The sequence below is a fragment of the Anopheles coustani genome, chromosome X (genome assembly GCF_943734705.1).
Source record: "Anopheles coustani chromosome X, idAnoCousDA_361_x.2, whole genome shotgun sequence".
NCBI classification, from domain to species: domain Eukaryota; kingdom Metazoa; phylum Arthropoda; class Insecta; order Diptera; family Culicidae; genus Anopheles; species Anopheles coustani.
The window spans coordinates 17250902-17267289 of NC_071290.1; the positions used below are offsets into that span (position 1 = coordinate 17250902).

Genomic DNA, 16388 nt, shown 5'->3' on the forward strand with positions numbered 1-16388 from the left:
CCGTTCCTAAAGGACGAGCCCCTTCATAGGAGTTCGGACAGAGTCGGTACGCCTCTGATTACGAGTAAGGGAACAAACGTTCGACTTAGCGTAGGAGGATATACCCCGACTCGCATAGCGAAAGAAGAAGAAGAAGAAGAATCACAAACGCGATCAAAACGAGCAATATTCTTCACGAAACATCGGATTTTTCGTTGTACTACTTATTTTTAGACTTCACAAATGTAATTCAGTTATCAAACTCCGTTTTAATTGATATTTTTACCAAAGTTTTTTCGGGTGCCGAAACGTAAACAAACTGCTCTTCAACAAGTAGGAGATGATGTGGAAATATATACTTCGTACGGCGGGCCAAAATATCGTCGTTGTTTGTTTAAGTTTGTTTTCTCAGTGAAATTTCAAATGTGGAAGCGCCAAACTCACTCAGGGTGCATAAAATACGTAGCTTAACAAATATCATGCATTACTACCTCAAAATTCAATAAAAAAATTTAGCCGAGTTTGCGCCCCAATGTGATACATATTTCCACATACTCTCCTACCTTTGTCGCGCTTGGCTTGCGCGATTGTTCTGCCGAAACTGGGCTACTTTTGAAACGGGACGTCGCGCTGCAGTGTGGACCCCGAGTGATATTTCGAGCCAAAAACGATCACGACGGTTGATGTAAACAAAAACAGCTTTTGACATAACACTTCTCAAATATGGCACCCCTACCAACGCGACATAAAGTCACCTTCTAATTTATTCACCTTGATGTCAAGTCATGAAGAGTCATTTTACTCTGACGACTTCACCTTCTAATTTATACACCTTGTGTTGCTAGTACTCTTGCTGGAACTACATGACAGCAGCAGAAAATTTGAATTGCTGTCAGCCGGGAGGAATTTATCTGTCAAGCGCGTTTGGCAGATAACTTCTGGAAAAATATGACAGATACATTCCTCGTCTAATAAGGGTATAATGAACGGTTCAATTCAATTCTGTAACAAAAAACAGCTAAACCTCGAAGTAAAACACATTTATACTGATCGACTGCTACCAACTTTTTTTTTTTTATGAGTTCATAGAGTACTGCTACCAACCAGATGATTCCTGTATCAGAAAATCTATTTGATTGGAACTTTAGGAACCACCTTGGAGTAACCTTGCATTAACCGTGAATTTAGCCGGCGGGGTATGCTTCGCTGCAGTAGCCTGGGTCTGTGGGGATTGCTTAATTCTATTTACCTCAGCCACACCTTCAGAAACGTTTGCAGTTTGTTAAACGTTTCGGTGCGCTTGTCCTTCAGGGAACGGACTGAGTCGAAAAGAACAGCGTTGACGTTGGGTTTGTCGTCCAATGCTAGAGTATAGCAAGTATAGAAATTGTCACGGCTGTGAAAGCTACCACGTAAGGGCCAGCTAATAGGCCAGCAAAAGAGTCGAGTGTTTAGTGTTTTTTTCTCTTCGAGCCAACAAAAGAAACGATGGTGCTATCTAGCACGTATTAGGTCTTATACATTCATATTGAGTTGGTGTGAATTGTTGGCCGTGTTGTGTTGCAATTGGACATATTTGCTGGATTTTTTTTTATAGATCAACCATTACTGATCGGGGTTGGTTTCATTCTCCAGCAATTTATGTAGGAGTGTGCGGTTCTAATGGCACAGCGTATCCCATTTGTTTTAGCTAATGTACGGTTCTCTCTTTTCTTCCGCATCAAGTTTTATCGAATGTCGCAGGCCTCATCGCTCCACATATAGCATATTGTCTGGAAATTTGTCTTCACACAGTGTCCTGCTCTCATTCCACGCAACAGCTCTACCTACTCGAAATTCACAAAAGTTGCTGAATTTTTGTTGGGAAATCCACGAAACGAGTGGCGCAATCAACTGTGCTACATATACGCTATCAACCCATCCGCAATCATCTGTTGATTATCTTAGCGAAATAAGTGAATACGGCATTGTATGGTAGCTGTAGAAATTGAAAGTACGTCTTATCTGTTTGATTTTTGCCCCATACTTACGGCACATTTTTAGCGACCATTCCATTGTCGTTAACTTTGAAGCTTAAAAGGCACATGCGACACACGCGCAAGCGTCAGGAAAGTGGATAGCAGCCAACCAACATTGCGGAATACGCTGGAATTACACCCACACCAAAATAGACCAGTTCCTTAAACATCCAGAGAAAATGAATGTAAAAAATTAAAACGGCGCTACCTACTAAGCATCTTGTGAATTTGTTAAATGCCAGGAGTGCAACTGTGTCACGCTGCTTTACTTGGCCAATTATATAGCCGTGCATTGGAAAAATCAATGCCTCATCCGTACCCGCACAAATCCATTGTACTGCACTACCAGTTACATTGCTAACCCTTGATCTGTATGATCGATATACCAAATTCTGGATCCAGTCTCACATCGATCCATCGGAAGAACACCGGTGGAGAATCTGAAATACTTGTCCGAACATTAATCTGCTACGGGAAGCGGTCTACCTGTGTGGTACAGGTTAACAAGTAATCTTACGACGGTCCTGTGATACATATATTGTGAATCATCTCCGCAGACTAGATCTAATGCACTCCAAATGGCATGCAAGTGAAATCAAGCGTGCGTAGTAACGTAGTTTCATGGAAAGGAAAAGAAACCCGGGAACCGATTGGTGAGTTTACGAAACCATATCGACCTTTCAAATAACAGCCTATGCAATTCCTTTTTTTTTTTTAATTTCCAGCCAACCAAAAATTCGAAGCATACGACGTTTGAAAAACTAAAGCTTAAGAGAACAGCTTTGGAATCACTTTAACACGATCAGCAAAAGATGTCACTTCTGGCCCACAAGTCTTGGACTAGCTGTTGTAACAAATGGTTCATAATCGCCTAAAGTTTGCTTGTGATATCAACTGAAACTTGGAAAACAGTTTCTCTTGTGAAAAATCCGATAGTGTAAAACTGCTCATTTGCGCTTCCTGAAAGCTTGTTCAAGGAGACAATCTTCCATAAATACGCGATCAATTTCGAGCAAGGTCAATTAAGCCACCTAACACAAAACATGCTACCAACGTATCAACGGGTTGGTGGGAGTGGGGGACCATCCACATCAGGATCCGTAAATCCACTGCTTGGGCGGAGGTCGTTCCGATCACGGGAGAAGTGTCTAATACTACTTGTCTTATCTACCTTTGGCTTCGTGTGTTTCGGAGGGTTTTTCTTTCTACCGGACAACTTCAACGCAGATCGTGTACTGAAAGCATATAAACAATTCCAACGAGCCGGGCCAGAGATTTTTATTCCGCCTCCTCCACCTGCGCATGGTCGTACTGGCGAGGAGGACTTCCATAAGCTGGATGATCGTGAAAAACTACAAGAGAAGATTCGAAGAGAGCTGCCGGACGAGTTTCTTGAAAAACCAGACACGGGGGGTGGTGGAAATGATGGCAAAAAAGATGCAGTTGATATGGAGGCAGCAATAGACGACGATCGCAATCCAATTGCAGCAGTAATCGTTCCAGCACCCGAAGACCAAGAATTGAACCAGGAGCAACAACTTTTGCCGAATAAGGTGCCTAACTTAGCTGGCTTGGGCATCGAAGGACCAGCTGGAGTCGTGCAACCTCCACAGAATGATCAGGAGGGAACCAAACAAGATCGCGAATCTACCATGCATCGACCGCGGCTTAGTGCACAAGGGATCGCACCAATAATGTTCAACTCGTCAGCCGGCGAGGACCCGACCGCGCGGGAGAAGCGCAACAAAGTAAAGGAGGCAAGTACAATTCAATCAAAAATTATTTTATATAATGCATATTGTTGGTCTACATTCATATATTGCATGATATTTTTGGGAATCAGTACACGAGAAGATATATTATTTACAAAGGATAATATGAACTATAAATAAGTTTGAAATTAACACATTGCTTTTTATGTTGAGTATAACACAAGGAAGAAGAATCTTAATCGTTGCAAATAGTTACACTACATACTGACAACTGCAAGAATGTGAACTTCAAAAGACTTAGATTTGAATCGTGTGGTCACTATGTTATGTTTTATATGGACAATTTTCTTATTAGGTAGTTTTAAAATCGTCGAACAGTGAGTTTTTTTTGCTAGACATTCGTATCTATGTTTTGCGCACATTGGCTGCCTCAATTTTTTAAAATTTTTCATTTCTCTGTCAATTTTTTTTCATCCGGCATTTCGTCCCATATCTTAATAAATCCGACACTCCGTTTTTTACCCGGTTTATTCTTTGGAACAACCGTGTCTGTCTCCTCATATTGCTTGATGTTCCGGTAGACAAATAATCGACTTAAATTGAAATGAGATAGTTCCTACCTAATCTGAATGCCTGTCAAACCTTGCAAATGCAAAATATTTAAATGTTCGTGACTTGAATTCATTGTAGTTTCTTAGAAAACTGAACTGAACACTAAGTGTACGTTTTGTACATAAATTGTAAATATGTTAATCTATCAAAATATACCCATGTGTGTGCCACATAGGGAACAGGGGTTTGTCAGAAAACATTCTAATAAGTGTATCACTTCTACAATGCCACCCAGTATATTTAAAATCAGATAAACTAACTAATAACTACACGCACCGGTTGCTACAAGCGGTTTTTGCAAATCGGTGTTGACTCGCTAACCAAAAACATTCTAAAAGCTCGAAGTATTACTTTGAAAGTATCCAGTTTTCGTGCTAATATTTTCGAGTTTCATGGAAACCTCTCTTAACGTTCATAACTGTTTCTTTTGAATCGCTAATTCATTTGGTTGTTTACAATTTCTATGGACAAATATTACTTGAAGTTGAATTTAATTACGAAACGAATTGTAAAATTTTTAAATCTATTCCACGCTTTTCCTTGTTTAAATGTTGTTAATGTATATGGTCATATTGCTTCTTGCCTGCAACTTGAAATAAATCTGAATATGTGTATTATACTCTTCAACCCTGAATCTTTATGTACAAACTGTACATTGATCAATATACTGCGTGTTTAAAATAGAAGCAGTTTATTTATCAACATCAATGGAGTGAAACTCAATGGAGGGGGGTTATCAATAGAGTGAACCTCAATTGTATACTTCGCGATAAGTACGTTGCTGTGTTTCACCGTTATATTTAGGTAACTGCGGAAAAGAAAACGGTCTTTGAAATTACAGGCAACAGCACAAATGGAAAAGATCGGAACCAGTTTCCGTTGTTTTTTTAATAAGTTCCTTGCATTAGTGCTGTACGTATGTTTTTGTTAAATTTTTAACAGTTGGCCTGTGATTTTGTTGCTATCAATGTACTGTTTATGTGTAATCGTTATACATTTTGAGACCTATTGTACCAATATTTTACGAGAAATTCGTTAAAATGTACGATGCTGTCAGATTTTCTTCCCGTTTATTTATTTTTGTAATTCCTAAGAACATCATTAAATTGGAATAAAGGTGGAACCGGACTGACTGGAATTGTGAAGTAACAAGTACTGTCCATGACTCCAATTTTTATTTGATGAATCTTATTCTACAAATATTATGAGAAATACATGCATATGCAGATAATAATGCAGCCGTGAATTGACGTCGCTCTTGGGTTGATAACCGTACGACGGGGAGGTCCTTCATGTTTTGTTGATACATACATTACCATTAAAGAACATTACTCTATTAAAATTGTTACTACTCCTGTTACTCTGGCGTTACAATCATCGTTCATACTTGCGATAGTCAAGCCTATGGTACAGGGATGAGCAGAAGGTATAATTTTCAAATTCTGCGAGTTTGTTTATGTAGTTTGATTACTTCTTTCTTCCCTTATTGAAAATGAGAAAATATAGGTCAAGATCCATATAATCTTTGTGATTTTTTATATGTTTATAAAATTATCTATGTATCAGAAGAGTTATCTACGTAATCTAAGAATATATTGCTTTGGGACCATGCCTTGCAACGAATGTTCTGGAGCGGTTGAGTTTTTCTCCTAATGCTACAACTTGGGCATTTTCTACAATTTTTCTGACCTATAATAAAAAGCTGTTTAGTATAAACTTTTTTGTTTTAGGTACTTGATGAACTTCTCCATTACACTTCCATTACTAATACCACAACTAGTGTTGTGTCAAGTAACTTTTTTCAGTGAGCAGTGCTGAGCCATCTCGCTCAGCAAAGTATTGGGACATATTGTGGCTTGCCCAGCTATTAACTTAACGATGTCCTGATAGATTTAGAGCACGTTTAAACTTGCTCTATTGATCAAAAGTCTATGGAATAATAGAGGATTGTAGTGTTAAGTATGACTTCTTTTCTACATACTTTTGAACTCTAAAATGAACAAAAATTTGGGACTAAAGTCGACACTTGGATCTGAATTGGTTCAGGAAAGCAAGGAATAGGTTACTGAGACAAAGATGTGGAGAAAAGAGACAGATCTTACTAGATAGATGCAAATGTTAGTATTGAGTTAAGTAACACTTGCCGATGTGCTGTATTGTAGTATCGCACGCAGTTCAATGTGCTGTGACTGGGTGGTAACACAGTAATGTGTCAAACAACATCACTCTTTGTTCTGTATCATCTTTCGATTCAGAGGAATTGTGCGCAAACTGTGTCGATACTGTACGTGGGCGAAAAATGTTCAACACAGTGCATGCACAAAAAGTGGACAGAATTTCCTTCCAAACAGCTACACAGTTTCTAAGAAACAATTCGCCGAAGGTAGATAATTTGACTAGGTATTTGGTTTGGATGTTAAGAATTAAACGAATTTATTCGTTTACATTTTCATGTGATCTGTACACATTCATATAATCTATAGTCGTTAGAAATATAGCCACATTCGAAACAGCACATTGTTTAACTTGCTTTTATTCCATTTATTTATCTTGCTTTAATTAATAATTTTACTACACGCAAACGTGGCATGTGTAATATAAAATTTGATGTTTATTCAAAAATATTTCACTGAATAATTATTGCTACAATTCTGCTAATTTCTTCTCTTAAAAAATATTTCTCTCCTTTCGAACGGTGATAATTTTTTTAATACGATAATGATAACGTAATAACTTAGCGCAAACATTCAAAGCACGGTTCATAGCACGGAGTTACACTTTATTGTGCTTTATTGTGCATTCAGGTGCAAACAGCTGATGGGCAACACGAACATTCGAAAAGCGCTAGGTTAAACTAGGTGTAGGATTTGTGATAAGTAAACACATAGTTTTATCGTTATCTGTTAAAGTTTACTTGCTTGAAGCAGCGATGATCGGAGAGGGAACTCTATATATCAACGTTCTCTGCTAGGTTGGCGTTCGGGAAAGGGTGTGCTAATAGCGTAGCATTTGCTAGCGTTTGCTTACCATTTTCGAACTTATTGTTTGTTGCATCATCCCAAAGGAGCCCGCCACTATATCACTGAGATATTTTTTTTGTTTTGTATCCTATGGAATATTTAGTTAGCCTGCAGACACATTTGAAGCTGTAATCTCGCGTGATTTGTGTTACTTATAACTAATAAAGTACATTATTCTGTTAGCAGAAGTCTTGAATTTGGGATGAAGTAGAACTTATTTTGATGGTATGGAGATAAATTTGCCATGATTCTTTTTTGAGTAGTATAATTTTTACAGTTGGACCTGTTGTTGCTAGAAATTAAAGATCAAACAAGGTGCGATGAAAGTATTTGCTCGTCACAACCGGTCCTACCGTCTGAAATCGGTGCATCACATGGTAGTTGGGGTTTAAATTTGATTCATCACGAAGCTTTCCACTCCATGTACCTTAGAAAACGTATAATGCCTAACAAATGAGCAATCAATTTTACGAACAGATTGACAACATAAATACTGATAGTTACGCGGAAGTTGTGCGAGGAATCTGTTGCTCAACGACGATAATATACCTGTCCATGTCTGAATGTATGGCTAGCGGCCCTAAACTCTCACTTGAAATTGCACATCGTAACGTGATCCTTCAACGAGCCGAAAAAAACATCCGTTTCTTAGAAAACTATTAACCATGTTGAAGATCGTGACCGGCGCGCATAAATACCGACTAAACCAATTTTTGCTACTGACTCATACGCTGCACCGTTGCTCTCTCTGACGTTAAACCGATTCCAAGGGTGCTGCGGCCGGTTGTGATCTTGTCCATACAGCTGCAGATGTTCCCCTGATGGCGGCTTCGAAAGGTCAAAGAGCGGTCAGTGCCGGGTGACAGCGATGACGATTATCATACCACCACCGAATGATCGCGATCCAGCAAACACTTAGGGCTTCTATCAACCAATCCTATCGCCAATGGGTACGCAGTATATGGCGTGGTTAATTTTTGAGGCCAGCTCTTTCGATCGTTCTTCGAGGTGAACTAGTTCTGGCTTGGTTGCTTCTGAGGTTGCGTGGTGATTTCGATTTCGAAAAGTACGAATCAATGTGGCCGCTGTTATGGTATCGAAAAATGTTCTTCTATTATATGAAGATCTAAGTAAAGCCTAGGGCTACCGAAAGCTATACACAATTCGGTTGAAAGTTATAAACGTGTTGTGCTGATTTCCGTAAACTTGCACTGTGTGCCAATAGTGTAGAGCGGTGTGACAGTATTGTGCCGACACATTGCAGTGTCAGCATTCCACAAATCGTTCTACTTCGTGGCAACACCAGCGTTTACGGGCGTTTTGACAAAACCAAGGAAAGATGAGTACGGTTGTCACAGCGATGTTCCTGGTGGCGATGACCGGTGTAACACTGATCGTACGCCAGCAACGCTATACGACACATCCACAACCTCAACTTCAGCGTCGGTATCAAGAACGCTTTCTCAACTACGACGACCACGTTCGCTTTGGTGGGAACGCTGAGAGCCAGCAGTCGATGCCAGAATTGACGGATTTGCTCAGTCAAGAGACCATGGACAGATACTACTACCATAGCAGTCCGCGTCAAATGGTTAACACAGCCGCAGAGTCCACGGATTACGAACAGAATGCGCGAATACCCCGATCTACATTTGACAGCATTACCTACGAGCCGCGGTACCAAAACGCTTCCACCTGGCTGCGTATCGACAATGCGGTACCAGGTGAAGGTGTCGATCGTTTGATTGACCATGAAAAACGGGACTACGTACGACAGGTCTGTGTGGGTTATGTTTGTATTGGTTGAAAACCGGAAGAGCCGACTAGCTTGACTATCAACGCCTACGATACCAGTATTTCTCAGATGCAGCACGACCCGGTCCAGTAATCCAGTAACTTTGTGGTCTGCAGTAAATGCGGATATTTGCTAAGTTTGGTCTTCAAAGTCTACTAGATCCAAAAGATAGCACTCTATTCGTACTTTGCGAAAGACACATGTGTTGCGGTCGCGAACCATCGGGTCAATATACTCATTTCTCATCAAAACCAATAAGATATGCTTTGTCGGTACCAGGTTGGTTTAGTGGAAGTTGCTTTACGGCTTAGCAAGAGTTTTCAACGCCTCATGAGCTAACTACAACCTTGGTTGTCCTTTGTAACTTCTTCGATAACCTTGCTGCTTCTTTTTAATCTGTTCCTTGTTTTCTCTTGTTTCTCTCGTCTCGTGTTCGTCAACTGGATGATATAGGATTTCAAACATTGCTTGTTGCGTGTTTCGAGCAAATGTGTCTGTGTATAAAATAATCAAATTCATTGAAATTTTACGTTGACCGTCATATTTTAAGACCGTCACACTATTAAGGCTTTCCATTCACGCCACGCCACCCTTCAGACAGTCGATCGATCAACCAACCTTTCCAATTGTTTTTGTAAATATAAATTTCAGAAAAAATTGTAGAACAAAAGTTTCTTTTACAGTTTGTGAACGTTTTCCAACTGTGCATCTCGCAGTTTTTTTTTAATTTTATGGCTAAAGAGAGTACCCAGGGAATGGACTATATTGAGCGAAAACATCACCAGCAACAAGATTATTGACTGTTTCAAACTGCAACGTGGGTGAGACTGTCTAGGAGGTGTTATATGAAAATTAGGGAAAAGAAAATTGAAGGGAAAATGAAAAAATGAAAAGAAATTTTATTCCGAATGGGTCACTTTTCAAACCATTGAAATCGTGACTATCCGACATATTAATCTTAGGATGGCGTAACGACCTTGTTGGTCATGCCTGCCCCCGTTAAGGGCTTACGAGACTTTTACCCTATGGGTGGATAGTCAGTCGTCCTGATTTCGTACAAGAAAGTCATCAGGATCAATGATCATTGATGTATATTATGTAATACAAACCCTGATGCAGCATAAAGGAAACAAACTGAATCATTATAAGCACCAATTATGGTGCTTATCTCAAGTAAATTACACACAGCTAATACAAAGTTTGATATGATTGAATGCAAATTTATAAGAAGTTGACTGTTCAGTTGAAACTATACTGATAAGAACCTATTTTCATAAATCCAACCAAAACTACGTTTTAACCCTCAAACCTATTTTAGGGAGAAGTTCGGTTCACGAGGACGAAACGAGTTTAACATCACTGCTCTACTGGGAAGTGAAAGAAACTTAACATTCGGCGCTAAAGCTATCATAAGACATGCTACAGCAAAATAATGGAAAAATTGCAAGTAAATTATTTGGGATGAGTGCACAATGGCACATGAAGCCTGTAAAAGCACTTGTCAGAACACCCAGAGATCTGCGGAATAACAATCGTCACTTTGGAGGCGTGATGATTAGAGTTGTGTAATTCCGATTCAGATTCATGAATCTGAACGATTATTTGCATCGTTTTAAAGATTCATGAATCTTTTCGAGAAAGATTCGCGAATTCCAAAGATTAATTAATTTTAAAAACAGAAAACTAAAGACCAAAAATGGATAGAGCCCCTCTGTTTTTTGGTGTTATCATCCACGCCAATTAAAGAATCATGAAGATTCGTAAAAGCTTCATGAAGATTCATTAGGTTTCAAATTCCCGTTCAAATCAATTGCACTTACTATTTGACAATTAAATTAAAAAAATCATCTATTGTTTTTCGGACATTAACCAAAATTATCGTTACTAATTTTGGTTTAGTGCATGCGTAGTTTTGGCAACCGAAGATACCGGGCGCAAATGAAATTAAATCAACGAATCATATTCCCTTAAATTTATGCTCATATAAAGCGATCGATCTTGGTGAAAAAGTAGACTTAGCCTTTAACTAGCGCATATACCTTTTTTAAATCTTCAGTTCAGTCGCCAGCGGTAAATTTTAACAATGAAAATATGCAACTCTTTGACGTGGCCGTCCATCGAATGACAGCCAATAACACCATGTTGGTGTGATTACAGCTCTATCGGTTTTTGCCCACGGCAGTAGGCATCGTGAATCGTGAATAGGTCGTCGTGAATCGTGAAAGTGTTAAACGACAAAGCATTTAGGAAAGACAAATATTAAAGCAAGCAAACGATGAAGGAATAATTTTTCAACCGTTGCATTACGTCCTAGCTGTGGTCAACGAATTCAAATATTCTTCATCCGTATTAAAAGAAGTTTTCTGCGGGTTTCGTTCGACTCAAAATAATTTAATCTGGAACATTATTTTTTGGTAAATGAACAACATATCAATTAGAATAATCAATTTTGTTTTCTCCTTATCCACAGATGATGATACACGCCTGGAGCAATTACAAGCTGTACGCGTGGGGCAAGAACGAGCTGCGGCCATTATCGAAGCGCGGCCACAGCAACAGTATATTCGGGTCGTTCGATCTGGGTGCTACGATTGTGGACGGGCTAGACACGCTGTACTTGATGGGGCTACACAAGGAGTTCGACGAAGGCCGTGACTGGGTTGCGCGCAAGTTTACACTCGAGAACGTCGATGCTGATTTATCAGTGTTCGAGACCAACATTCGCTTCGTCGGGGGATTTCTTACATGCTACGCCTTCACCGGTGATCGGTTGTTCCTCGAGAAGGCAAAATATGTCGCTGACAAGCTGCTACCTGCTTTCCAGACACCTACTGGCATACCGTACGCTTTGGTGAACGTGCGCAATGGGGTGAGTAGTTCGATGTGTTAGCGGCACTGGAAATATACAGTGGGCGGAAGATAACATTGAAATATGGTGGAGAAGGGAGATCTGACCATCATCTTTATAGTAGATGGTGTCCTTTTTTCGAATACACTATAGTCGTTCCTGTCTGCTCACTGGCTATGCTCTTATAACCCACACAACACACTTTGTATGTTAATCGAAATGCAACATGAAATAATCGTACTTCTATGTAATATGTATCGTGTATGGTGCTAACATAAAGCCTATACGTACAAAAGTGGAAGCGCTAATCGTATTACATTCTTTATCGGCATCATATGCAACAACCATTGACAACGTGCATTGCCTGTGCATAATGCGATTCCGATTCGAAATATACTGATTTTAGATTCAATTCATACAACTTTATACGACTTCGTGTTGTGTGGGAAGGTATTATATATTACGCATCAACGCTCCCAACAGTATGCCACCCTGATCCTTTTTTCATATCAGTTTCAATTCATATCACTTCAATTCTTATCCTAACAATGGTTTTCATTACCTGTATAGTTAGTACAAATCTTTTTGGCAAGTTTTTATGTGGATATTTCTCTGATAGGCCACAGACATTTCATCGCAATAGGAAAACTTGCTAGAAAAAAATATGAACTCCTCGAAATCAGGAAACATGCTATGTGTTCATACTATCAGTTTTCACTCAGAGTGGATGGTCGTTTCATTTTCAACTGTTTTATGTTTACCTAAGTTGATACTTCTTTCGAACAGTTCTGGGGAATACAATCAGCATGATTTTTACATTGAACGTTATTATTGAAAACTGCCTGGGCTATTGGTGGATTTATTATTTTAACATCTCTTCGTTCATGTTTCATGTTTCCCTATGTTTTGCTTGGTAGAAAATCCTGCATCATCACTAAACCAGTCGCAAGTGTTTTAAGGGATCCCCTTATCCAATTGATAACTCTTTTTCTTCTCTCTTTTTCTTTCCCTTCCCACGTATCGTTTACTCCTATTCTTCATTCAACATTTTGGTTTGTGTGACGAAATCGTTATTTTTAACCAATGAAACTGTGTATGGTACTTCAATCATGGTACTATGTATCTGTTAAATGTGCGTAAACTGTGAGCGGCTTTTGCAAATATTCAAAACCTAATAAATATCACTATGTGTGTTAACTATGCTGCTTGATGTACGTGTGCATGCTTGGATACACTACATTTTGTATGTACGTGTATGCGACTATGCTATGCATCAATCTGTGTATTGCTATTCATGTGTGTCTATACATGTTAAAAATGTATCCCTTTACCAATAATGTTACGAGAATTTTTACGTAATTAAAAACCTATACCCAATAACTGTACCACGTGCTAAATATCGGGAGAAGCCTGAAAGTCTATTTGATCGTTTAGTTACCCACTTAGAGCTTTTCTTTACCACTCTGTTTTATAAGGTTAGTAACTCGTTTCAATCTACTGCAGTAACATAGTTTTTTTTATTGTAGATCAACAAGATCACATGAAACTGAGGGGGTATAGAAGTAATAACTGATCCATCTAAACACGAACATCTAAACAAGATATAGATTATTATTGTCTAGTATTTTTAGCGTTCTAAACATAAACAATTGCATGTTTCATTAGGGTCTATAGAGAACGACAAGAATATAATATATTGGTCAGGATGTGTCTAATGATCGGTTTTACAGACTTTGAACGCGTTATGGGTTGGGTTGCTGATTGCTATAGATTTCTTCTTTTGTAGTGCTCCCTGTTAAGATGTTTGCTAGTTTCTTGAAAATCGTTTTAAAATCATGGTTTGTTAGTTATTAAATAAGATCATTTTATATCGCGCTTCTGCTAAAATGCTTTTTGACGAAAAGGTTTCCGCTAAATTACTCCAGAAAAAGGGACCCCATAATGTGTACTAGGTTTGATCTGTTATTACTTATAAAACTCGGTAGTGTATTAGCACCTGTATTATTGACCATTTTATGCACTTTATTAATACAAAATAGCATCGAATAAGACCGATGTCGTAAATATTGTGAAAGAGAAATCTCATGTATTGTGTATTTTTTGCACAGGTGAGCAAGAACTATGGATGGGCGAGCGGTGGCAGTAGCATCTTGTCAGAATTTGGTACTCTTCATTTGGAGTTTTCATACTTGAGCGATATCACCGGAGATGCGGTGTACCGAGACCGAGTGCAGACCATCCGAGCAGTTTTGAAGGACATCGAGAAACCGAAGGGCCTCTATCCAAACTATCTAAATCCGAAGACGGGAAAATGGGGCCAACAGCACATGTCGCTTGGGGCGCTGGGTGACAGTTTCTATGAGTACCTTTTGAAGGCATGGATCCAGTCTGGTCACGAAGATGACGAGGCGCGTGAGATGTATGACGAAGCAATGCAAGCCATCATCCAGCACATGGTCCGCCGAACGCCGAGCGGTCTGGTATACGTTTCGGATATGAAATTCGATCGGCTGGAACACAAAATGGACCATTTGGCATGCTTTGCAGGTAAAGTCAGTTTACAGATATTCAACCAAAGAAGGCGCGTTAATGTTTATATATTTCCCTTCGTATTTGTAGGTGGTTTGTTCGGACTCGGGAGTACAACATTGACGAATCAATACTCTCAACGTTACATGGAGATTGGCGAGGGCCTAACTAATACCTGTCACGAGAGCTACATACGTACGTACACACGACTTGGACCTGAATCATTCCGCTTCAACGACGGTGTGGAGGCGAAGGCACTGAAAGCTCAGGAGAAATACTATATACTTCGTCCGGAAACTTTTGAGAGTTACTTTATTATGTGGCGATTGACGCACGATCAAAAGTACCGGGAGTGGGGCTGGGATGCTGTGCAGGTAAGACAGGTTCCGGAAGAAAATATGACTTATAGGAAATTACTGTGTGGTAGATGGAGTAGATCGTTGGAATAACCTCGTTTTCTGGGACTAGATAATAAGTTTATTCATATTTTCTATTCCTAGTTTTATTTTCTACTATCGCGTCGATGCAGATTCATAAGATTATTTATGTTTATTATAGGCTCTTGAAAAACATTGTCGCACGCCTACTGGGTACTCCGGATTGAAGAACGTATATCATACTGATCCAGTAAAAGATGATGTGCAGCAGAGTTTCTTCCTTGCCGAGACACTAAAGGTAAACAAGAGGGGTGGGATGCTTGGACATGAACTCTTTCTCATTATCTTTTGCTATTTGACAGTATCTCTATCTGCTGTTTTCTGATGATTCACTGCTGCCGTTGGACGAGTGGGTGTTTAATACGGAAGCACACCCCTTGCCGGTGAAGGATCGGAATTCCCTGTATCGGCCAGCTGCCGTATCTAGCTCGCCTTAATCATCTACCTGATGACTGAGTGTATGTTAATTAAGAAGAAATAAATAGCGCGAGTGTTACTAGGACGAATCCACTGCAATAGTCGAAGAAGCTGCTCGTAATTGGTAAAATCGAGTTGTATTGAGCAAAACCCATGTAGCACTTGAATCAGCACGAAACATATCGGAGCAGATTCTAGATTCTTTTAGATAGGTTTTATTTTCTTCTTTTTCTTGACATCTACACTACGTACAATCATGTGATGCTCACTTTGTTTGGATCACAGTAAGCATTATGAGCCGCAAATAGTTGTTGTTGAAAAACATGCCTATCAGTTCTAGAAGAAGTAGAAACATATTAATACCGCAAAGTTAAAATTCCCCTATTAATATAAAAAGAGTCAGAGTAGCATTGGACCACAGGTAGTATATAAAGAGGATCACGGAGATATTCGGGTAACCTGCCCACTTAAACTGTTTTGTTTTGAGTTTCATACAGGGAGTGAAATGAATCATTGTACCAACATGTAACAACAACTTAGCCGAACGATAGGAATTCTAGGTATCTGAAAAGCACCGATAGGGAATTTATTAATTTCAATTATAATGTGCCAACAATTGGCTCGTCGCATGTATAGAATAAGAATATGTGATCAATCTACTTGCAAAAATAAGAGGATCTATAGAAGAAGTTTGAAACTGGGTTAACATGAGTGAATATATTCGTTTTAAAAATACATTGTTTAACGAATCGTTATTCGAAATAGATACAAAAACACGAACCACTTGTTTAAACCCTTTTTGAAACACTGTTGCTTTTAGGTTCATAGTAAATGGTTTTGATTTCAAAAGAAATCTTTCACCAAAACAGAATTGGTGAAATTGAATGATCATTAAACCAGTGTTGCATAGGCAACGAGTTCTTTTTTATCATGTCTCCAACCAAAACAGTGTGTAATACGTAATACAATTAGTTAAGTAGAAAAATTTATGTATAAAAAGAAAGAAAACACGCGTAACAAC

The 16388-nt window shown here is 39.1% G+C and overlaps 1 protein-coding gene across 5 annotated transcripts; it reads left to right on the forward strand.

Annotated features, from left to right (window-relative positions):
- Window positions 1-1308: 1308 nt before the first annotated feature.
- Window positions 1309-16104, forward strand: LOC131269404 (mannosyl-oligosaccharide alpha-1,2-mannosidase IA). Of its 5 annotated transcripts, none has more exons than XM_058271751.1 (8): window positions 1309-1328; window positions 1705-2650; window positions 2723-3754; window positions 11607-12005; window positions 14093-14531; window positions 14604-14887; window positions 15072-15188; window positions 15253-16104. In XM_058271751.1, the coding sequence occupies exons 3-8, from the start codon at window positions 3041-3043 to the stop codon at window positions 15385-15387; spliced, it is 2088 nt and encodes a 695-aa protein (XP_058127734.1). In that variant the 5' UTR covers window positions 1309-1328; window positions 1705-2650; window positions 2723-3040; the 3' UTR covers window positions 15388-16104. The 5 variants fall into 5 exon arrangements, with proteins under 5 accessions (XP_058127734.1, XP_058127733.1, XP_058127735.1 ...); XM_058271750.1 differs by lacking the exon at window positions 1309-1328 and adding an exon at window positions 1329-1391; XM_058271752.1 differs by lacking the exon at window positions 1309-1328 and adding an exon at window positions 1366-1391 and having other exon boundaries at window positions 2023-2650.
- Window positions 16105-16388: the final 284 nt, after the last annotated feature.